Source organism: Actinia tenebrosa, unplaced genomic scaffold (genome assembly GCF_029948245.1).
Source record: "Actinia tenebrosa isolate PJP-AT-01 unplaced genomic scaffold, QUT_ActTen_1.0 PGA_scaffold4__44_contigs__length_22323623, whole genome shotgun sequence".
Classification (NCBI taxonomy): domain Eukaryota; kingdom Metazoa; phylum Cnidaria; class Anthozoa; order Actiniaria; family Actiniidae; genus Actinia; species Actinia tenebrosa.
Genome location: NW_028292581.1, coordinates 12,827,372 through 12,850,175, shown reverse-complemented (window position 1 = coordinate 12,850,175; position 22,804 = coordinate 12,827,372). Strand labels below are relative to the sequence as shown.

At 38.8% G+C, this 22,804-nt stretch overlaps 1 protein-coding gene across 2 annotated transcripts; it reads right to left on the bottom strand.

Annotated features, from left to right (window-relative positions):
• Positions 1 to 4,268: 4,268 nt before the first annotated feature.
• LOC116292053 (solute carrier family 23 member 2-like) lies at positions 4,269 to 17,351 on the bottom strand. 2 transcript variants are annotated; one of them, XM_089036698.1, is made up of 14 exons: positions 17,269 to 17,345; positions 15,423 to 15,560; positions 14,860 to 14,982; positions 11,972 to 12,094; positions 11,203 to 11,360; positions 10,473 to 10,570; positions 10,154 to 10,227; positions 9,278 to 9,434; positions 8,372 to 8,396; positions 8,093 to 8,213; positions 7,322 to 7,478; positions 5,950 to 6,203; positions 5,412 to 5,685; positions 4,269 to 4,745 (listed from the first exon to the last, which is right to left on the bottom strand). In XM_089036698.1, the coding sequence occupies exons 3-14, from the start codon at positions 14,896 to 14,898 to the stop codon at positions 4,414 to 4,416; spliced, it is 1,812 nt and encodes a 603-aa protein (XP_088892824.1). In that variant the 5' UTR covers positions 14,899 to 14,982; positions 15,423 to 15,560; positions 17,269 to 17,345; the 3' UTR covers positions 4,269 to 4,413. The 2 variants fall into 2 exon arrangements, with proteins under 2 accessions (XP_088892824.1, XP_088892823.1); XM_089036697.1 differs by lacking the exon at positions 15,423 to 15,560 and having other exon boundaries at positions 17,269 to 17,351.
• Positions 17,352 to 22,804: the final 5,453 nt, after the last annotated feature.

The following is a 22,804-nucleotide window of genomic DNA, read 5'->3' as shown; positions in this document are numbered from 1 at the left end:
TTTGTTGTTGGGTATGCACTTGACGTCGGAGCCGTCTGTTCCTTGTAGTAGCAAATGGGAGTCGTAACCGCGGAGGTTGTGAAAGAACACCGGAATCTCCATGTCTGGATTTACTTTGAAGTTTATATTGCATTTCCAATGAGCCGCTCCTCTGTATTTACCCGTGATGTGGCAGTGATCCCTAACCTTATCCACATAGAAATCCTCAACAAATGCTTTGTGGCAGTGAATGCAGTGCGTGGAGGGCTTTCCCGGCTTCTCACCTTTCTTAGCATACTTCCCGCATTTAAAATGAGCTTCTCCTAGATACTTTCCATCTTCATCCCACGCTTTCTTGGCTCGTCTTCCAAACTGAAGAAGCGTATGTTGGCAAATGCGGCATTTTTTTGCCTTGTTAAAAGCCTCCTGGTTCTCTTTGGTAAATTCCATCTTCTTTGGACGTCTTAATTGTTCTCTAATCTCTCCCTCCTCTTCTCGCAATGCTTCTAGAAACTCATTAGCTGCGTTCTTACCTCGGTAAATCACAGGAGGGTTTGCTTTACCGTCTGATCTGACTACTATGTAACCAAAGGAGCAGATCTCGTGTAATCCTACCTTATTCGTGGCACCACGTTTCTGCTCTTCCTTAGTTATCAACGCTTCGAAGTCTGCATATATCACGTAAGGCACTTGCATCTGCTTTTGATGGTCTGCGTATGAAAGCTCTTTGTTGGTGGGCATCTGGATCCGTTGCGCCACTTCTTCGACTCCGCGGCAGATCTCATCGTGTTTCTTTAGGGTATTTAAGGATGTAAATGACAGCAAGCAGCAGTCACAGAAGTACTTTTTGCCTTTGTGCTTAGTATGTCTGTAGAATAGTCTGCTAATGTGTTTAACCCATGAGTAGTGTCCGCCGTGGTAGAATAAATGTACGCGCTCTCCTTTACTTTTTGACAGAACTAACGGTACTATCGTCTGCTCTCTGACTCCGTAAACGTTAATTGCTAGATCGTTTATTTCCTCAAATATGGGGATGTCTATCAACTGCATGGGAAATTCCACACCATCCCACTCTAAATCGTCTGTGGGATACTTACTTGTCCTACAGGGATCCTTCTCTGCTGGATACAGTGCAGACCTGATTGCCCACATAAAGCATCGATTGTCTTCATTCTTCACGTTTACAATAGCCTTCTTCCTTTCTACCCACGTTGGTAGCGGTACGTAACTCCCCCCTCGTATGGGTACGTACCTGGCCATACTTATCTCTATTCCTTCAACCTCCTCTACTGTCCAACCCGATCCTTCTTTCGTGTAGTTAGACAGCGACTCCATTATTGCTTCTAAGGCTTCACTGAGTGACCTATCCAGATTCGTGGATTCTAATATCACTAACGACTTTGATCGCAACATTGCTGTCGTCATTACCTCGTCTTTTGACAAACTTACTTCTACCATTATGCTCGCTTTCAGGGCTCCTAATTCTTCTATACCTTTTCGGAGAGTCCTTTTAACCTTCCTTTCTGACTGACGCCAAAACTGTCTAACGTCAATCTCACCGTTACCGGGTATTGGCACCGTGCTGAAGTTGCTTTGGGATTCCATCTATATAATAGGAAATATTTTATACCTAATACCAAGCACTTTTTAGGTCGTCGTAGTCGTACTCACAGTCCTGACAATGCCAAAACAATTTAACCTTAGTCTCAAACTTCTTACCACATCCACAATCATAACTGCTCATACACTTCGTCTTCATTTTCAAATGCTTTTTCAAATCCGCTTCTTTCTTAAAAGTTCTCTTACATTCTTCGCACTCCATATATAGACTAACATATTTGCGCTGTTGCCCCCAACCACACTTGGAGTGGGGATTGTCCGTAGGTGGATTTTTGACGCGGGTCTTCCCCGTGTTGAGATTGCGCTGGAACCCCCATTCCCTATACTACTCAGATCGTTACTTATCGTGATACCAAGTAACTTAGCGCTTTCCACATTCTTGATGTTAGTGTTGTTAGCCACAATAGGCTCGAGAGTGCGCTCACGTTTACTAAATGTGATTCTCAATTCTTTGCATTTCTGCTCATTGACTTGGAATTTGTTGATATCAGACCAAGTTAGGAGATTGTTAACTGTTTCTTGTATTTTGTCAGTCATAGTATTGATAAACAAATGACTAACATGTTTCTTGTGTATTTGATGTCTCCTGTGTATTCTTATGTAGATTGAGTGATATCGACTAAATAGGCACTAAATTGCGACTATTAGTTAATAACTATTTTGTTTTTATTTCACGGATTAAGTACCATCGCTCTACTTATAATACTTAGTGAAAAACTTGATAAGAGCCTTGAGGGAAAGTACGGGCTCATTCATTAGCATTCTCTATGTAAACCTTGAAACAAAACTAAACAAAAGACCTTGTTGCTAATTTTCTTATCCTAATTCTTCATTAAAATGATTTTATTCCTTTCATAAAAGCCTTAGCTATTCTTCGAGAAGCTTGAAAACTTAAGCTCAATAGATTTTGAGATTCGATTTTACCAGTTTCATCTGTTTTCATGTGTGAGAAAAATATGGAAATCAAGAACGAGAACGTTTTCGAGAAAGAGTAAGCTAAGCTTATACTAGTATTAAGCTTGACAGGAACAACTGAGACAAAATAATTTAAAAAATGCAAAAAAACAACAACAAAATAACAGTTTTTATGTCAGTAAGTTGGCATTCGTAAATGTTTTTGAAGTAATATTTCAAAGCCGACAATGAGGACTGGACGGGATTTCAATTCAAAGCAATTAGTTCCAACTAGTGGAACTAATTGCGCGGACTTGAAATCCCGTCCAGTCCGATATTGGAGGCTTTGAAATGACTTCTCATCTCATTAATTTTGTTCCAGTTACTCCAGACTGAATGCATTCCTTTCACAGCACTTTACCAGGTTTCAAGTAACATCATGTGACCCAAAAATAGCCCATTGATTGGCTGGTTTACTCATAATTATTAATGAGTATGAGAATATTTTTTAGCTTTTGAAAGTGAAAGACTAGGTACCTATACAATAACATTAAGCTTTTCTCTCAACAACACAAATTTTTATTACAAATGAGCTTAAAAGCTCATTTGTAATAGTCACACTAGCAGAAAAAGCCAATAAATGCCAAATATTTGGTTTAATTTTATATGTTATTCAATATTTAAATAAATTATCTATAGAACTATCAGAATGAAAATCTTTTGGTGCCGCGATAGGAGGTGAACGAAGCTGCTTGAACGCAGGAAAAACATACGATAGTTGATTATAGAGCTAAACAAAGGGCGTTGTAATATGCTCTCCTTTTTATATTTCATTCAGCATTATAATAATTTAAGCTTACTTAGAGATATATTAAAAGTTTTGAGAGAAGTCTTTGATTTGTCGATTCGTCGAAAGAAACTGCTTGTCATAGAAAGTAAAAATATGCGATTGTTTGCTAAAAAGCACACACCTGAATTATTGAAGAATATTTCTTGGTCCATCTTTGACTACAAGGAATTTTTTTTTAAATCTGTTGTTGGTCTATAATTTGTCCCAAAGCAATGTTTACGGTGCATTTCCAAATAGTTTTGTTTTGAAATCAAGCGGGATTTTTGTGTTGTGTACACGGACGGACGGAAGTGACGTAGTACTCAAGCCATGAAAAATCAACTCGATGGTTTACCATTTTTTCTTAAGTATGGTGGCCCGCGCGGGAGCTCCGCCATGATTACTCTATCTAGCTGATTTTTTTGCAACCAGGCCTGCATGACAAAACTCAAAACTTGTTTGCACTGAGCCCGCGCATATCTCCAATGCGGCGTCGCGCAAAAATATAATAGACTGCAGGGAAAACCTTGCATTTGGCGAAATAACTAAAAGGAGTATCTAACGGTTTGTAATTATACAGTTTAGTCCCTCTAAGGGAACTTAAGTTATGGCATTGGCCTTTATAGCACAGTTGAGCCCCTCTAAGGGAAAGTACGTTATGGCCTTGGTCTTTATAACATAGTTGAGTCCCTCAAAGGGATGGTACGTGTTATTGGGGGTAGGCTTCAGAGAGCAAGCCGGCTCATCAGTAAAAGTTTTATCTTTTGTGGAGGGTCAAACCTTTTTTCATTTTCACAAAAGCTTTTCCTTGTTGACTTCTTATAGGAAGGTCAAGAGGTCAAGAAGTTCTTACTCAGTGAAAGGTGAGGGTTACATTTTTTCTTTTTTTTTTTAAATTTACTGTGAATTCCCCCCCCCCTCCCCCCCAATAAAAAAGCACCTTGCCTAAAGTTTACAAATGCTATTTTTAAAAACGTAAAGAATAACTAGACCACACTGGTCTCTTTGCATATGAAAATAGAATAAAATGCATGCAAAGATAGTGCTGTATAGAGTGATGTCGTAACGACGACACAATTCTTCAACCATAGTTATGGATTTTCGGTGTTCATCATTTTCGTCGATTCTTCTTGCTTGCCATTGATCTCTTCTTTCGGATAATAAGGAACGAAAGGCAAATACTTAGCAATTTTGCAATAACTCAGACGGTTCAAGCAAAAAGGCAGATCATAAATATGGAATGAAGCGAGATTTTCGCTTTGCAGGTCTTCGGCTTTTCCACTTGCCATCTTACGCCAGACAGTCAGTCCACGTTCTTCGAGGGTACCAGGAACAGTATTGTCCAGGAAGAAGGCAGTGATCCCTCCTACAGCCATGCCGGTCTTGAAGATTACCTTGATGATCTGGTCGATTTCAGGAACACCTTTAGAAGTAGGAAAGGGAAAAGCTATTAGATAGAAGTAGGAAGGGTGAAAAGCTATCAGACATGGAATCTCTCTAAAATCAGTTCAAACTGTTTTATCGATACCCTGATCATAAAACAACCTCTGATCCAAGTCAGGGCACTGCTAACTCACAGATCGAACCCCGATCCAAGTCAGGGCACTGCTAACTCACAGATCGAACCCTGATCCAAGTCAGGGCACGGCTATTTCACAGATCGAATTGGAATTTAGCGTGTTAAAATTTGCGAAGGGAGGAAAACCGAAAAAACTGGGTGACAACCCTGAAATCAAGGGAGAGACCTAACGAAATCTACTGTGATGCGACCGAGTCATTCTGGGAATAAAACCATAGAGTCACCAAAGGTGAAAGGCGATTGCACTACGCTATGCCATCCTGGTTTCGCTTTGTACGCACCTTATTTTTAAAATTAATCCAGTGGAAGAAGAGCCACTCTGTGGAATCCACTGTTAATCCCATTATATAATATATATCTTTTATTAAAGCATTATAGTATATTAAGTCTAGCAAGAGCCTATACCAGACCTTTTACAAGCTTAATTCTAGGATTTGAATCAGCGCGCAATTCTTAGAAACAGGTCCTTATACCTCATGAGTAAGAATTATTAGAAATCATTGACCTTACCTGTATCGACAGCTCCTTCAGTATTGTTCATGTAATGAGGCAAAGCCAGACCCAGCAGTAAAGAAACCCCAATGATAAAAAGGTTCCTTGAAGAATTCAAATCAACGAACTGCAGGTTTGATATTCCTACAGCGGTGACGATACCAAACATGACCATGAACACACCACCAACAATGGGGTCTGGAATGGTGGTGAAAAGTGCCCCAACTTTTCCTAGGACACCAGCAACTATCATGATGAGACCACCGAACTGTAGAACTCGGAGACTTCCAACCTTGAAAGAAATCGTTTTAGATTTTACATATATCAGGGTCACTTTTCATTTTTGTTATTGGGGTTGGGAAGGAGGGTTAAGCCGTGGGATCGTAGACTGCCAGCCTTGAGAGAAATCCTTCTGAATGTTACTTAAGGGACCGTTCATTGGTCGTTCAATCATCGGTCTGAATTGGGGAAGCATTACGCCCAAGCCGAAAAAGTCTATTCAATGACCGCGATATTATCAGAAAGCATCAATTTATCGGTCAACACTCAAACTTACCTTAGTAATACTAATGGCCCCAATATTCTCGCTGTACGAAGTCGTTCCATTACCACTTCCCCAGATACCAGTTAAAAAACACCCAATACCCTCCATGCCGATACCACGATTAATGGCATGTTTGGGTGGAGGCGGCGCGCCAGAAAGTCGTGCACAGGCGTAGTAATCACCGACAGACTCAATGATTGACGCTAAGACACCTGCCAACATCCCGAAGACCCCCGCGGCACTAACTGTTGGGGTACCCCACTGACCTGAGGAAAATAATAACAAAATCAATAGGGTTTTTAGATATTTTCTTTTTGACTGACAACACATGGTGGTCAGTGTTAGACCAGCATTTGAAGCAGATATAATGAGATTCAAAGACATTTTTAGCTGATTGAAACCCAGGAATGAAGCTTTTAAATTGTGACGTATTTCCGGGCCCAATTGCTTACAAAAACCCACAAAAAAATGCGAATATATTTCTCAATGATCAAACTTCCGCCTGCAACATTTAGAAGACAGTTGGACAACAAATCCTGTTATGAAGAAAAAGTAAATGAAATCTATTTAGAACTTTTTTTCCTTTTGGACCCGGAAGTCCCCTTTTTCATCCGAGTGACGTCACACTTAAAAGCTCTATACAAATCTGATTTACTATCCTGGATTTCAGAGGCTGTCTGATGCCAATCAAGGTAGGTTTTTATTCCTTTTGCAATCAGCCATTACGAGGCTGAGGAAATACAGCTGGGTCGTGTTATACACAGGGTATAGAGACACGAGTGAAAAACGTCTGTGCATGCTCTAAGTCCGTATTCAAATTAGTCAAAGACATGTAAATGGGACTTCCAAACATGTCTGACAAATAGACTTCACAAAATGTCAAAATTTAGTGTCCATACTTGAAACTTAAGGCCAATTCTTTCATATATTGTGTTTTTTAATAAAGTATCTTGGTCTCACAAAAGTATACTCGTGAATTGTTTTTTATACTCGGAGTAAATTCGAACATTTATTTTCTCACTCAAAATCTTCTGAAATTATCATAAAACGTGTGAAAGGCACGCGCACGCGCAACGTTTTTCTCTAGTGTCGTGTATAGAGGCTTTGCACCATCACTTGACGGCAGCCATGTTAGATGGCAGGAACAATACAATCGTTTTACATGAGAAATAATCCAATTCACGAGAGCAAAGGGATTTTATCGTTCTGCCAACTAACCACAGGAAGCCCAAGCTGTAATATAGGCGTGAGCAAGTAATAGTGCAAAACCTTTATTGAGGGATCGACCGCTTTAACATATAGACCTAATATAAGAAAGTCGGCTAAGACCAAGGACTATTGGAAGAAAAAGCCTCTGTAAACCATGCTAGAGACGACTACTTACCAGGATAGGGAAATCTGAACCAGCTGGCTTCTCGCAAAACAACTGTTCGTGCATCTGTTCGTGCCAAGAAGCTTGGATGTTTAGGATCGGACGTAAAACCACCGGCAGCTGTGATGATGGCACAGATGATCCAAGAAATTATGATGGCAATAATTACCTGAAGAAAACTCGTTAAGTTAGATCTTAAAACCTGATAATGCTAAATTAGAATTTATTAAACCCTGAAACAACTTCTGGGCTGATCAAAGTGAAGGCACGGCTAACTAACAAATCGTACCCTGAACCAACCTCTGGACTGATCTAAGTCAGAGCTAACTCACAGATCAAACCCTGAAACAACCTCTGGGCTGATCAAACCCAGGGCACGGCTAACTCACAGATCAAACCCTGAAACAACCTCTGGGCTGATCAAACCCAGGGCACGGCTAATTCACACATCAAATTGAAGTTTAGCTTGTTAAATTTTGCGGAGGGACAGGAGAACTATGGAGAAACGCCTTAAATCAAGATGCGGTTAAGACAAACATTACCAAGGGTAGTGGCGCCCTACAGTGATTCCCACTCCGTCGCACGCGAAATCGTACGTACAATTTGCCGTCGCGACAAATTAGGGTCTTTGGGGATGTCAAGAAATCGGAAACGCCTCGATTGATGTTCCTGAACAGCAGTTATTTGTGTCCGACCTTTCCGCGCGTACCTTTGAGTAATAATAAAAATGCAATGGTTTTTCTTGGCTTAATACTTATCCCAAGGGAAAAGAAATTGACTTACCGGGAAAAGTCTAAAAAAAGGAAAACGAGCAATGTAAAATCCTTTTCTTCTGTTCCAGCTTGGAAAAGGAGTTTTTTTTTCTGGTAGGTACTGTGAGAATAAAGCGATTAACGCGATGGTCCTGTAGAATATGACAGAAATATGTACATTAGTTTTTTTTGTTGTTGTTGTTGTTGCTGTTGTCAGTACTTTGCTTACAAAAATACGAGTGGCATATTTCCCAGTAAAATACTCATGTTTATATAATAATATAAAATAAAGAACGTTATTAACACTTACATCATCGAAATTCCCCAGTGGTTACCTAGAGAAGAAAAAAAAGATATCTAACATTAAAAATAACTCGGAAAAAAATTTGCTTGATGAAACATAACTTACATCCCAACAATAATCCAAGCACAAAGATACCATATTCTACCATTATCTTGACAATAATACGGGTATTTTTTAGAATCGTTATTTTCTGGTAACCAAAGTTTTTTAACTTGATCTGTTCGCGTATCCCGCGCATGTGAAATATAGAGAGGAAGTAAATTTGTTAATTGTAACAACCCGTCGTGCATAGGATTGTGAGTATAAATCTGGGAAAACTAGATGTGCTTTTTGATCTTGTGCAAGAATGTAAGAAATCCTTCCTTTATATGTATGTAAGTATGTCTTTCATACCTTTGACTTTCAAAAGGCAAATTTCACGGGAATTTGACAGGGAGAATTTGATATATCATAACGTGTATGTAATTGCAAAACAAAGAGTTTTTATAAATAGGAGAAACAACACGTATCGACCACAGGCTATTTAGCTTTAACGAAGTAAAGTGGCAACTTTGAACCGAACCTTAACCTTAATCTTCCCGACAAAACCACACGAACCCCAAGAGTAAATATTTATCAATCGATGGGTTTAGTCGTACTAACGTTTTTCAATTGTTTGTGTAACTGTGATACACATGTAAACGAGCATGAGAATGAAGAGAATGGTGTAAGATTTTTAGTTATCGTTGTTATCGCTAATAATTTTATACTATTGTTTTCAATCATATATTTTAATATTAGTATAGTTTTAGTTTTTTATATATTTTTTTACATTTATGTTACAGCGCAAATAAAGATACCCCAATTGAGATTTGCGCTATACAAATTTAATAAATTATTATTATTATAAATTATCACTAATATTTGACTAACCAGCGTGTTGTGCAGCGACGTGAAAAAGTGCAAGACCAATAAGTGTAATAGTCGGAGCGACAGTCACTGGGCCAATAAATCGTAACAGGAATCCAATCATCCCCGTAAAACCGATGAACATTTGAAAGAATGATGACACTAAAATGGCACCTTGGACCTACAAAGACAACGACACAGTTGAAGATTATAAGCATTAAATACACTTTTTATTTTAAAGTGGATCAAAAGAGATCTTGTAGCGCTTAATTGAGAGAACCGCACTCATGTTGCTTCCACAGAGGAGCAAACGCGCACGTTACTTTTGGCTCGAAAGTTCCCGCCAAATTCACAAGAACTACAAAGCTTGCATAAGCCATAGATGCAACTATTAAGCTGTGGCATAGGGTTTCTTTCTAGCCCAACGAGTAAATGAAACAATATATAATCATTTTTCTTGTCAAAATAGTACATACTTTAGCTAGAATTTTGTAAGCAGGAGTCTGCCTCTCTCACCTTTGCCCATGACTTGGCAATAAGAGGAACTGAAATTTTCTAATTTTATCGAGCATTGAAAGAATCGGGCACGGCTAACTCACAGATCGAATCCTGAAACAACCTCTGGGCTGATCTAAGCCAGGGTACCGCCGTCCAATAAAAACATTAATAAGAACAATCTACCAAAGATTTCAGGAATAGCAACCATCACAGATTCTGACTCTGGGTTGATCAAAGTCATGGCAGGCCTAACTCACAGATCAAACCCTGAAACAACCTCTGAGCTGATCTAAATCAGGGCACGACTAACTCACAGATCAAACCCTGAAACAACCTTTGAGCTGATCTAAGTCAGGGCACGGCTAACTTACAAATTGAATTTGAATTTAGCTTGGTACTTACCTCTCTCATTCGAATCTTCCATATTTCCCCATCGTCAGGGATTGAAGTTAAATTAGAGGTTATGTTACCGTTGGCTGTAAACAAAAAGAGTTATAACATATGTCACAGAAAGCACGATTGATGTGCGCGCGCTACGATCGCGCCGTGTCGTAATGTTTAAAATAAAGGTGCATGTTGGGTCTCTCCTATGTGGAATACCCGGAGAAAAATCCTCGTTGCATTGTAAGGTAGAGAACGACCGACATCAAAGAAACCCACTCAAAAATGTGGTTCAGTCGAGACTTGAACCTGGTAATTTTGAAACATATGGTACACTAACCTTCAGCACTAGAGCTCGGACATTTGAATTTTGGCAGAGACAATATGGCAAATGTAGGAGCTAAAAAAGCAAATGTGCCTCCTTGAAGGATTGGCAATCTGAATGAGAAGACCAAACAACAACGAGAAAGTCATTAGAGACCTTGAGATCCGACGACGAGTACGAGTACGAGTAAGAGTTCTTAACTTTGAAAGATTGATACTATCATTTCATGTCATGGTCGTGTACATAGATTGGAACTTTAGATTGTAAAAAATCGGTAATCGACTACGATTCAGTGTTAACCACTCGCACAAGACCAATTTTAAAACTCGTACTCGTTCTCGTACTCGTACTCGTCGTCGGATCTAAAGGTCGCTATTATAACTGTAGTGCCCAGTGGCGGATCCAGGATTTTTCAAAGGGGGGGTCCGTTTCTTAAACTGTGTATAATTCTCTTTTGTTTAGTCGATGTTTGGCAAAAAAAATTGGCTTTAATCACCTAATTTACTATCTAGTAACGGACCAAGCTATAATAACACGACCCAACGTAAAACTACTAATATTTTTATTATTAAAATTTATATAAGACATATTTCTATTACCTAAAAGATCAAACCTTCAAGGGGGGTTCCGTGGACCCCTTCGACCCCCCCTGGATCCGCCACTGGTGCCATAATGGCTGAAGTTGCATATATATACTGGGATGGATCTTTAATCTAAAGTCATACAACATAAGAGTATTGATTACCTCACACCTAACGTTGTCTGGAGAACAGTCACTAAACCTGAACAAAACAGCACCGTGTTGAGCACCTCAGCAATAACCAAAGGCTTGTCTCCAAAGCACATTGGGCCACTGAGAATGAATGGTATAGATAGAGTACCACCTAACATCATAAGGTAATGCTGGAACATAATGGAATAGGATTATATTGAGAGTCGTACGTGGGGATACTGTTCATCTATTTATCTATCCACTATTCATTCATTTATTCATTCATTCATTCATTCATTCCTTCATTCCTTCCTTCCTTCCTTCCTTCCTTCCTTCCTTCCTTCCTTCCTTCCTTCCTTCCTTCCTTCCTTCCTTCCTTCCTCCTTCCCTCCCTCCCTCCCTCCCTCCCTCCCTCCCTCCGTCCGTCCGTCCGTCCGTCCGTCCGTCCGTCCGTCCGTCCGTCCGTCCGTCCATTCGTTCGTTCCATTCATCCCTCCATCATTTCAACTATCCCTCCCTCCCTCTCTTTATGCACTCATCCATCCCATGTATCTACCCACCCGACTGTTCGTCTATCCATGCATCTAAACCCATCCATCCATCGCTTCATTCATCCATGCACTCACCCATCCATCCATCCACCCATCCACCCATGATCCACCCATCCATCCATCCACCCATGCATACTTCATACCATCCACCCATCCACCCATCCATCCATCCACCCATCCATCAACCCATCTACCCATGCACCCATGCTCCTACCCACCCACCCATCCACCCATGCCAGCCTTCGATTTACCTGAAATCCTAACAGCATACATATGTACCATGGTGGGTTTTCATCCACTATGTAAGAAAGGCCCAATACTTTCCTCCGCGCTTTGGGATTTAATCGATGTTCCTCGGCGTCTGGCGTTGTATCCTGCAGGAAAAATATTTTTAAGTAATGAGGACAATACAAAATAATTAAGATCGAAAATTATTAGAACATGTGAAGGAGCCTGTACGTGTATCGAATGTATATCTAATGCTTACTGTGCATGTCAAGTCGATAAATAAAGTCACCTCTCTCTGTTTACACTAGACCTGCGATCAACGCATAGTGGTATTGAAGTTTTTAACTGTGACGTAACGCTATTGAAAGAAATTAATCTTTCGTTTTATCAGAAAAGGGGAGCTTATAGTAAAATTGTTGGTATTGATATTAATCAAATTGTAAAGTTTGATCCAGAGAATAGAGTCCTTTAGCATCAGGTTTACCGCTAACCGCTAGGAATCAGGCCCGCAAACATAGCCTGCGAAACGGCCCTCCGGAGTGGGGGGTTGGGGAGAGGGGGCGAGGATCATCCCACTGCGATCTCCCCAGTCCCCCCCAACACCCGCGCCAGAAAGCCCTTTCCCAAGCTACCGCAAACACGGAGAAACCGCACTCAGCATCAATGAAATTCAATATGGCGGCTCTTCTAGCAACGCCTTCGCTATGATATGACGTCTTGCTAAATGTAGAAAGTTTGACGGAAAACGCCTGACGTCGAACTGTAGTTTGAGGTTTGCGGGGCTATGTTTGAGTTTTTGAACCTTACAACTTTTACAAAAAATGTGAAGGCAAAATAAATTTCTTTGTAAAATTTCATGTTAAAAAAATCATATCTTCAATAGTTTTTTTTTACTAATATCTGTATGACAACGACTCCTTTTGAAAACCTCAATAGACCGTTTTCCCAAGGTTGCGTGCGCATCCAATCTTGACGGGCCATAAAACTGAAAATTGGTTTGCTATCAATAGACGTCACTTCCGGTAATAGCTCTTTTTGATGGCTTGTAGAATCCTGGAGGTTGTTTTGATCTCTTATTTGCTGGTTTGATGTCGTGAAAATAGTCAAACACAATAGTTTGAGGACTTATTTTGATATGTTTTGACTTAGCATTCGCTAGTTGCCCCCCAGTCAACCGCTTGTTTGCCCCCCAGTCAACTCCAAAAAAGTCACGTGATTGATAGTAAGCAATTCAGTATACGTAAAACTGAGAAGTTTTATATCTAGATAGGAAAATAATCGATTTGATGAATTCTTATCGAAAAATCTCATAGAAATTTATGACAATTCTCATTATAAAGCTACGGTTCTGGTATCGTCGCCCTTCAAGTTTCTTAAATTTGGATGAGCGCGCAACCTTGAGAAAATGTCTGACTGAGTTAATACCATTCCACACGCATCAGCAACTTTCTTCTTCAAACGAATAATTCAAACAAACTTGTTTCTTTGTTTTACTTCGTTTTTAAAGAAACATCTCCTTGACAAGTATAATACTAGATAATACTAGAGCTTTTAAGAGCTGTGATACCAAGTTCATCGGAGTTTGCCTGTGATCGCTATACACCTAATTTAAAAAACGTCATCGTCAAAGGCAATAGGCCATAGGCGAAAAGCGATAGGAGATAGGTCATTCCAAGATTCAAGAATAGCTGGAATGACTTGTGTTTCTTCTTCTTCTCGTCAAGAGTATGGACCTTCGTGCTGAGAATGATTCGATGTTCTTTGTATTCAACAAAACCATTTCCATGTCGGAATGACCTATCGCCTACCGCCTTTGGTATACGTACATTAATGTGGCTTTTATTTTCTGATCAAAGGAAGGATTGGGTCTTTGAATCCTTGAAGGATTATCATGTATTAAGGACAAAAGTAGCTAGCTGAATTCAAATCAACAGAAATAGATACACTGTCCATAAAGCAGAAGGTTTGAACTTTCCCCTGGCAAGTTAGGTTTTCTAGGCTAATAGGCCAACTTTTCCTAGAGTGAACTAAAAAGCTTGTTTATTATTGTTCTGCTTGCATGGTTGGCGTGAGCTATGAGTTTTCTGCCTTCTTGACTAAGAATATGAATAATACTAAAATATTTTTTATGGAGTAGTTAGGTAACAGAGATTATTTTCAAAATGTGGCAATCGACTTTCTTGGAATTGAAATTTCATATAGGAAGGGTATTCGAGCACACTCTTTTTGTACCTTTGCCATAATCAAAACCATTGGTTTATTGCTTGAATGAGCGGCTTACAAAACTTACTATACATCAAATTTTTAAGAGCTCTCGTGTCTGTAGGATTAACACTGAATGTTTAGTATGTCTAGCCAAGGATGACATCCATATCTAACCATCTTGGGTTGAAAAAAAGTGATCAAGGAATTGATCAAGTACTCAAGACTACTAAGATGTAACGGCATATTGATTATAGTAAGCATTCCAGGCTGACTGATTAACTGATTTGCAAATCAGCCAGCCATGTATAATATTGAACATCAATGGACTGTTCGTTTAATACAAAATATCGAGTGCAAGTAGGTTGAGTCGTGGCGATGAATTTAAAAAATTTATGTACTGTTGAAGCCAAGACTGAACAAAAACAAACTATACTATATTGCATTATTGTCCACATATCTCTCGATTTTGCCGCTTACATATGAGTAAACATAGCTAATCGTATCAGCAAAACCTTGTTTACGTATGCGTACAGAATGAAGCGCTGATATCGGAAGGCAGAAAGGAAAGCATGGAAACGTGTGTATGGCTAAAAGCAAGTTTGAAGGAGAGACCTAAGTCACGGTTAAACTTGCATTAGTTTTCCAAACACGAAAAATAGTATGAAGCACAACAACGATAATACTCCAGCAATATTGCAACACGTACCTTGGTTTGCTCAGTTGATAACGGGTTTTCAGCTTCCATCTCCTATCTTGTGTCGTGAAGAACTTGTCTGATTTTTTCTACTTACACGACTTGATCTGAATCTTAGCGCTAAGTAGCTTGATTCTGCAACAATTCATAAAGAAATACAGCATAAATTCAAAGGATAAGAACAGCCGTTACGTCAACAACCATGGAGTATTAAATTGAACAGTTGTCAAGTAGCAAAACAGTCAAGTGCACTGCATGACAAGCTATGAATATTTATTAGAGTGCATTCAGTCAAATTGTTGAATAGTTAAATAAATGTATCCAAATGTCACCTAAAATAGTAAAAGCGCGCAAAATAACGGTCATGCTAATCCGGGGGTTTGTTTTACCAGAGAATGAGTGAATAGACATTCATTTGTATCATCGCTTCTCCCCCTGATCTCAGTAGCGGTTTACTCGTAGTTTCAAATTTATGTGTCAGCTAAGATAGTAACTAACTTATCTAGTTTAGGTGACGTCAACTATTCAACAGCTTGACTGAATGAATTGATATTAACATTTCACCACAAGATTACCTGTCGCCCGCTCGGGGTTGTGGTCGTGGATTTCACCCCAAGCATTAGCCTTCCCGAGGATGAAGAAGAAACTAGATGAAGTGGGCATTGTGGACTGCTTTGGGGAACATATTTCCAAGATGGCGTCTTTTCAATCCCCTAAAAAAGTCCCACAATTCGCGGTATTGTGCCCAAATTAATCAACCAAGTCTTTTCATCAACCTTGGAACGGTTAACATAGTTGCTACATGGTTGCTGTTTTGTTGTGCTACGAGAATTGTTTTCCAGACAAAGTCGGCTCAGTGTTCCGGCGAGCCTGTGATTCAATTAAACCAATCACAGAGCACGATATTAAATCTCATCCAATCAGAATGCTTGGGCGTGGCACAACAGTTTGAACCTTTTAACTTTTTTCAGGCTCACTAAGAAGAAAATTTTTTAACTTTAATTTATGGTAAAATGATTCTACGCGCGGCCATCTCTTCTGTGAGGTTCCCTCCAAACGCACTACCACAACATTATATTTACGACACACAACATTTAACCCTTATTTTGATTATTACGGAGGCATATTGAAAACCGGAGAAAGATAACTGTGATCCAGCTTTCTTCGAGTAAACGATACGTATAATCCCTCCAATCTCGTCTAACTCTTGACTCCAAAATATTTTACGAAGGACTATAAACACAAGCTGTTCTTCATATTATTGGGTTTCGGCAAACAGCTGATAAAAGTCTTTGAATCTCATTATCTGCTCCAAATGGTGGTCAAACACTGACCACCATGTGCTGTCAACCAGAAAGAATCCTATTGTAAACTTGCGATTCAGCTGATGAACATTCCGCACGAGACAGAAAGTGACATCAAGTGAAATTATAATTTTGAAATGACTGTCTAATAAAGCCATGCAATAACACAACAATAATTTCCTATACGTGGGGTTTTCTATAAAATATGCCTTAGGCTCAGGGCTTATGCTTACGTGCCTCTTTAATGTGTTTTAGAACTATGGAAAAATTAGAATTAGGGACGGACCATTAGATTTTTGAGGGGAGGGGGGGTGGGCAATTTATTTTGTGCAGGAATTTCTTACGCCTCATGGCTGTGCAGGATTTTTTTAGACATAATTTGGAATATTTTTTCTGGCACTTTTCTTATGCACGATTTTTTTCTTTTTTTCTTTTTTTTTTTTTTTTTTTTTTTCGATCTTTAAAATTGTGTTTGAATTTTTTTTTTTTTTTTTTTTTTTTTTTGCCCAACCCTCCCTCAAAAATCTAATTGTCAATTCCTTGCGTGATAGGAGGCTTTATGGTATATCGAATTCTCTTTGACCTTGTCTTCTTTCAATTAGGAGTAACAGGCAATTGTTCGTGAAATCACTATACGATACAATATAGTACTACAGATCCAGTTTAAAAACATCGAAATTATCAAAATTTGATTGTTATCTACAGACTAAAAACCAAAAGAAAAAGATATTGATATGCATAATAAGATATATGGGGCGTTCTCCTTAGAATTCTGTGACTGAGACTCCGTCGTCCAGCGTAGCCAGAGATTTCCGAAAACGGAATTCTTCATTCCGTTTTCAGAAACATTATCGTCCACACGTAGCGTTCACGAATAGTTTCAAGGCAAATCCTCCAAGAAAAAAATCCGTTCTCAAAAATATCGGAATACATGTAGAAGGGTCATACTAATGAATGGAATTTGAAATCGTACACTTAGTTGTAGAACAGCAACTGAATATTTAACATTGAAGTTGTTACTCAGACTCCTAAAAATACTATACAAACAAATACTTCACTTTACACACACACACACACAAACCGTTATCTGTATATACTAATACTGGTTCTGTCTTACCTATGCATTCGTGCAATAGTGGATTGACTCAAAGCAAATACAGCACGAACCCGGGCTTACACGCGATGAACGGTGACTGAAGTGATGAATCAAAATAACTTTTAGATTATATGTATCATATTTTCAGTAATTCAATAGGGAACTCTTGTTTTTTCAGGGTGAGAGAGGGGAGAGGAGGGGAGCCAAATTGGGAGTTAGGGGAGGAACTAGCCTAATTTTCGAGGGATTGAAGGAGGGTTACTTTGTACTGTTTAGGGAAGTGGTGGGCTTATCAAATTTTCATGTTAAAAAATTACGAAGGTTTGTCAAAACTTTGCTCAAGGCCCAACATGGTAGGATGAAATTCCCAAAATTTCAAGGACTACCACTCCTCAAATCTTAATAAATTAGCTCGAAGTTCTAAATTAGAATATAATTATGTGGCGGCTTGATTACTACATTAACACTTGTATTTTTCTTTGAAGGCCAAGGGTACGTGGTCTGAAATACGAAAACATTATGAACAAAATTCTGGACAAAATTTACCGGTCCATAGCTGTAAAAGCAAATTAGAATCTTTTGGTTGTTCTAACATCTCCTTTCTCTGTTCTTTTTTTTTTTTTCTTTTTCGTCTCTCTTCGTCTTTCTTAAATATATAATGATCCTGAAGAGCGCTACCTATTTTATCTCCCCATATGGACTCAATTTTGCTAAAAACTTGGTGTCCTGAACCCATTCTCATTACCGCGTTGCCTGTGCAGCACAGTCTAAAAATGCGTTGCGTGTCTCCGTATTTTCCTGCGTCATAAAATGCCAAAATTGCGCAATAGTAGTCCTTTGAGGACATATGATGTAGCATCCGGTGTAAAGTCTGATTTATATTCAAGTGACAGTTGCCAATCAATGTCTGATTTATCAAAGTGATTGATTGGGGGTGGGGCTGCGAATCACGTGTCGTGAAGTAATGTCTACGCATATTCTTTTTTCGTTAGTTGCTGAAAATTCAAAGCTCAGGGCAGGATTAGGAGTTACTCGGGTGTACAAACTGACCAAGAAAGTTCAAGATGCCGTGAAAATCTCTTTCTTTTATTTGTCTACTCACATTTTAGTTTAGCTTCTCAAAGCAGTGTTCTCAGATACAGGAAGAGTATAAGATTAATAGCTCTAACTAAAACTAGGTAAATAAGGCTTCAAATCTTCCCGTGAGTGAAAAAATGCCATGTTTTAATTAATAAAATTGGCGACCTTCAATTCCCCGTGGTAGATCGCCTTACCTTGCCAGATATTTTCTTGAGAATTAATGATGCTAGCGCTATAAACGATTATAGAAAGCGTAAAAAGGTTGTTGTTGTTTTGTTTTTTTCCCTGGGATTTTCCTCTGATAGATTTCAATTCGACGGATTTGGTTTAATATGGAATAGAAAAAGAAAATTTTCACTATTCTATATTCTATTATTTTAAAAATCAAAAAAGAAAAACACACAAAAAAGGAGCAAACATGAGTAGGTATAATGTTTAGGTCACCCATCCAAATGCTAACCCTCCTCAGACGAGCTTGACTATAAGTATCTTGAACGACAACGATTTATCCACTGGACCACGGTTCCAGGTGAATTAGCATAACAATAGCCGTGAAAACAATGCATCGAATAGACTAGACTTTTTAACATTCTGTTTTCAACCGATTCCGTGCGTGGCAGAGATGCAAGGGATTAGCCGATATGGTCTGGGGGCCGGCTGGTCTCTCCCCTGATGCTTCGGCTAGAACATTTTCTTGCGTAATTCGTACACCCAAGGGCAGAAGGATTTAATCGCCGTCAGGTCCGAAGTCCATACGCCGCCTCAGCTCTACGGATGTCTCGGGGGTATGGCAAAGTGGAGTCGATTTTTTTTGAATTGCTTTCGGTGGGTTCAAATCCACATAAGATTTTTCTTTTTTTAATCCATTTTTTATTAGATTTAAATCTTCAACAAAAAGCTTATGCAATCTTTTAAGTGAAAAAAGATTTATTCCTATTCGGTTGCTTATAAACCTGCATGAGTTCGATCAACTGTTATCAGACATATAAGCAATATCGATCCGCGAAACGTAGATCTTTCCTGGCAAAGTTTGCTGACAAGTACAAGTGCACTTGGATCTCTTTGTCATATGCCCTCAAAGGACTAGTGGGTGGTTCTGTGAAGACTTCTGGGTACTATTGTGCAATTTCTGCATTTCCTGACAACGAAAATAAATAACATAATAGGCAAAGGATAGTAAAAAGATAAGAAAATTAATCGGTGATTCTGACTGAAAACACTTGGGATATTTGATCTTGTTGCGTCATGGTGCAACATCAAATTCACAAGTAGTGTGACATACATAACGCAAAACTGTTTATTTTATAGCCTAACAAAGGGGTCTTAGACGAGTTAAACGAAATATTTCTTTTCTGCGAAACATTCCATTATCTTTTCGCTAACATTGCAAACTTCGTCAGCTGCACTAGACCTCTGTGCGTGTTACAGGCAACCCAGTAAACACCTATAGGGCGCCTTGTTAGTCTATCGATTGAAATTTATACCAGTATACAACTTATTCCCAAATTCAATATTCTATTTCCCCTATTGAAGCATTAGGTCATGTACCAGTCGGTCAGTGCTTCTCTTTTCAGAAGAATTTTATTTCAAAATATCTTCCCGAGTATTTATATTTGAATTCATCTTTATGATGGTAAGAATACCGTAAGGTTGAATTCAAATGCTCCCATAATTATCAATATAATATCCCGATCTCCTTGTAATGCTACTGGATCGATTTACCTGAGGACACAGCACTAGTAATCTGCCGCGCACTGATCACTGTACAAAATAAATGGATTTACATGAAGACACAGTATCAGTAATCTACCGCGCACTGATCACTGTACAAAATAAATGGATTTACATGAAGACACAGCACTAGTAATCTACCGCGCACTGATCACTGTACAAAATAAATGGATTTACACGAGGACACAGTATCAGTAATCTACCGCGCACTGATCACTGTACAAAATAAATGGATTTACATGAAGACACAGTATCAGTAATCTACCGCGCACTGATCACTGTACAGAATAAATGGATTTACCTGAAGACACAGTATCAGTAATCTACCGCGCACTGATCACTGTACAAAATAAATGGATTTACATGAAGACACAGCACTAGTAATCTACCGCGCACTGATCACTGTACAAAATAAATGGATTTACACGAGGACACAGTATCAGTAATCTACCGCGCACTGATCACTGTACAAAATAAATGGATTTACATGAAGACACAGTATCAGTAATCTACCGCGTACTGATCACTGTACAGAATAAATGGATTTACCTGAAGACACAGTATCAGTAATCTACCGCGCACTGATCACTGTACAAAATAAATGGATTTACCTAAGGACACAGTATCAGTAATCTACCGCGCACTGATCACTGTACAAAATAGATGGATTTACATGAAGACACAGTACCAGTAATCTACCGCGCACTGATCACTGTACAAAATAGATGGATTTACCTGAAGACACAGTACCAGTAATCTACCGCGCACTGATCACTGTACAAAATAGATGGATTTACCTGAAGACACAGTACCAGTAATCTACCGCGCACTGATCACTGTACAAAATAAATGGATTTACATGAAGACACAGTACCAGTAATCTACCGCGCACTGATCACTGTACAAAATAAATGGATTTACATGAAGACACAGTACCAGTAATCTACCGCGCACTGATCACTGTACAAAATAAATGGATTTACCTGAAGACACAGTACCAGTAATCTACCGCGCACTGATCACTGTACAGAATAAATGGATTTACCTGAAGACACAGTACCAGTAATCTACCGCGTACTGATCACTGTACAAAATAAATGGATTTACCCAAGGATACAGTATCAGTAATCTACCGCGCACTGATCACTGTACAAAATAAATGGATTTACCTGAAGACACAGCACCAGTAATCTACCGCGTACTGATCACTGTACAAAATAAATGGATTTACCTAAGGACACAGTATCAGTAATCTACCGCGTACTGATCACTGTACAAAATAAATGGATTTACCTAAGGACACAGTATCAGTAATCTACCGCGCACTGATCACTGTACAAAATAAATGGATTTACCTGAAGACACAGCACCAGTAATCTACCGCGTACTGATCACTGTACAGAATAAATGGATTTACCTGAAGACACAGTACCAGTAATCTACCGCGTACTGATCACTGTACAAAATAAATGGATTTACCTAAGGACACAGTATCAGTAATCTACCGCGCACTGATCACTGTACAAAATAAATGGATTTACCTGAAGTCACAGCACCAGTAATCTACCGCGTACTGATCACTGTACAAAATAAATGGATTTACCTGAAGACACAGTACCAGTAATCTACCGCGCACTGATCACTGTACGAAATAAATGGATTTACATGAGGGCACAGTATCAGTATTCTACCGCGCACTGATCACTGTACAAAATAAATGGATTTACCTGAAGTCACAGTACCAGTAATCTACCGCGCACTGATCACTGTACAAAATAAATGGATTTACATGAGGGCACAGTATCAGTATTCTACCGCGCACTGATCACTGTACAAAATAAATGGATTTACCTGAAGACGCAGTACCAGTAATCTTCCGCGTACTGATCACTGTACAAAATAAATGGATTCACCTGTTAATCAGTAATATAAAACTGATCTGTTTTTGCATATCCATCCTTTGATATATAACACTACTAATTTTTTAAATTTTCGCGCACTTTTTGTTCAGTAAAATGAAAAAGAAATAGACTTTATTAATTTGTTCAGTAAGCTTTATAATACCGTGTACCTTTTTACTTGCGAATAAATAAGTTTGTAATTTGTCTTGTAAATTATTAGCCCGGTAACCTAAGGAGCTGCTGTTTACGTGACACCCTTCACCCCCTAGTCCCTGTCTGTGCTGATGATCTGAAGTAAGGGTAAAGCTAGGTTATTTCATTTTGGTAGGGATTGATTTGTGTGCTGGAAATCATGCATTGATTGCGAATAGCAGGCCAGACCACAAAAACCCAGAATACTATATATAAGTTAACCAGATATCTTCAATGCGTTTACTATGTAGTAAGCATTCAGAAATTATTATCATCATTGGGAATAATTGTGAAGAAATATTAGCCCATACCGGTATTCAATATCTTTGAAAATTAGTTATAGAATTATAGCTAGCAAAAATGAAAATCTGTGAAAAATCTGGGGGGAAAATGTTTTTCAGCTTGCACTTCTTACAATTTCTGTTTTGAATTAACTCGCGCTTCTTAATTCTCTTTTTTTCTTAAATTTTGGTTGACATTGGCACTCTCTTTCATCCTTAGATATTTACTTAACACTCTTTAAATTTGAATCGTGTCTCTTGAGGAAACACTATTAAGTGTATGGCTAAGAGTAAAAATAACTTCACGTGCGTTAGCTTTCGTGAGTTTTCTGAGTTCCGCAAGGACAAGACGAAAAGTAAATTAACATATTT

What these genes read in the sequence shown, in the direction of transcription:
- LOC116292053 (XM_089036697.1), bottom strand. Translation starts at nt 14,898, where the DNA reads ATGGAAGCTGAAAACCCGTTATCAACTGAGCAAACCAAG. An exon ending in CTTTTTTTAGACTTTTCCCG is followed by an intron (nt 7,479 to 8,092) that starts GTAAGTCAATTT and finishes AGTTTTCTTCAG; the next exon opens with GTAATTATTGCCATCATAAT. An exon ending in GGGCCATTAGTATTACTAAG is followed by an intron (nt 5,686 to 5,949) that starts GTAAGTTTGAGT and finishes ATTTCTTTCAAG; the next exon opens with GTTGGAAGTCTCCGAGTTCT.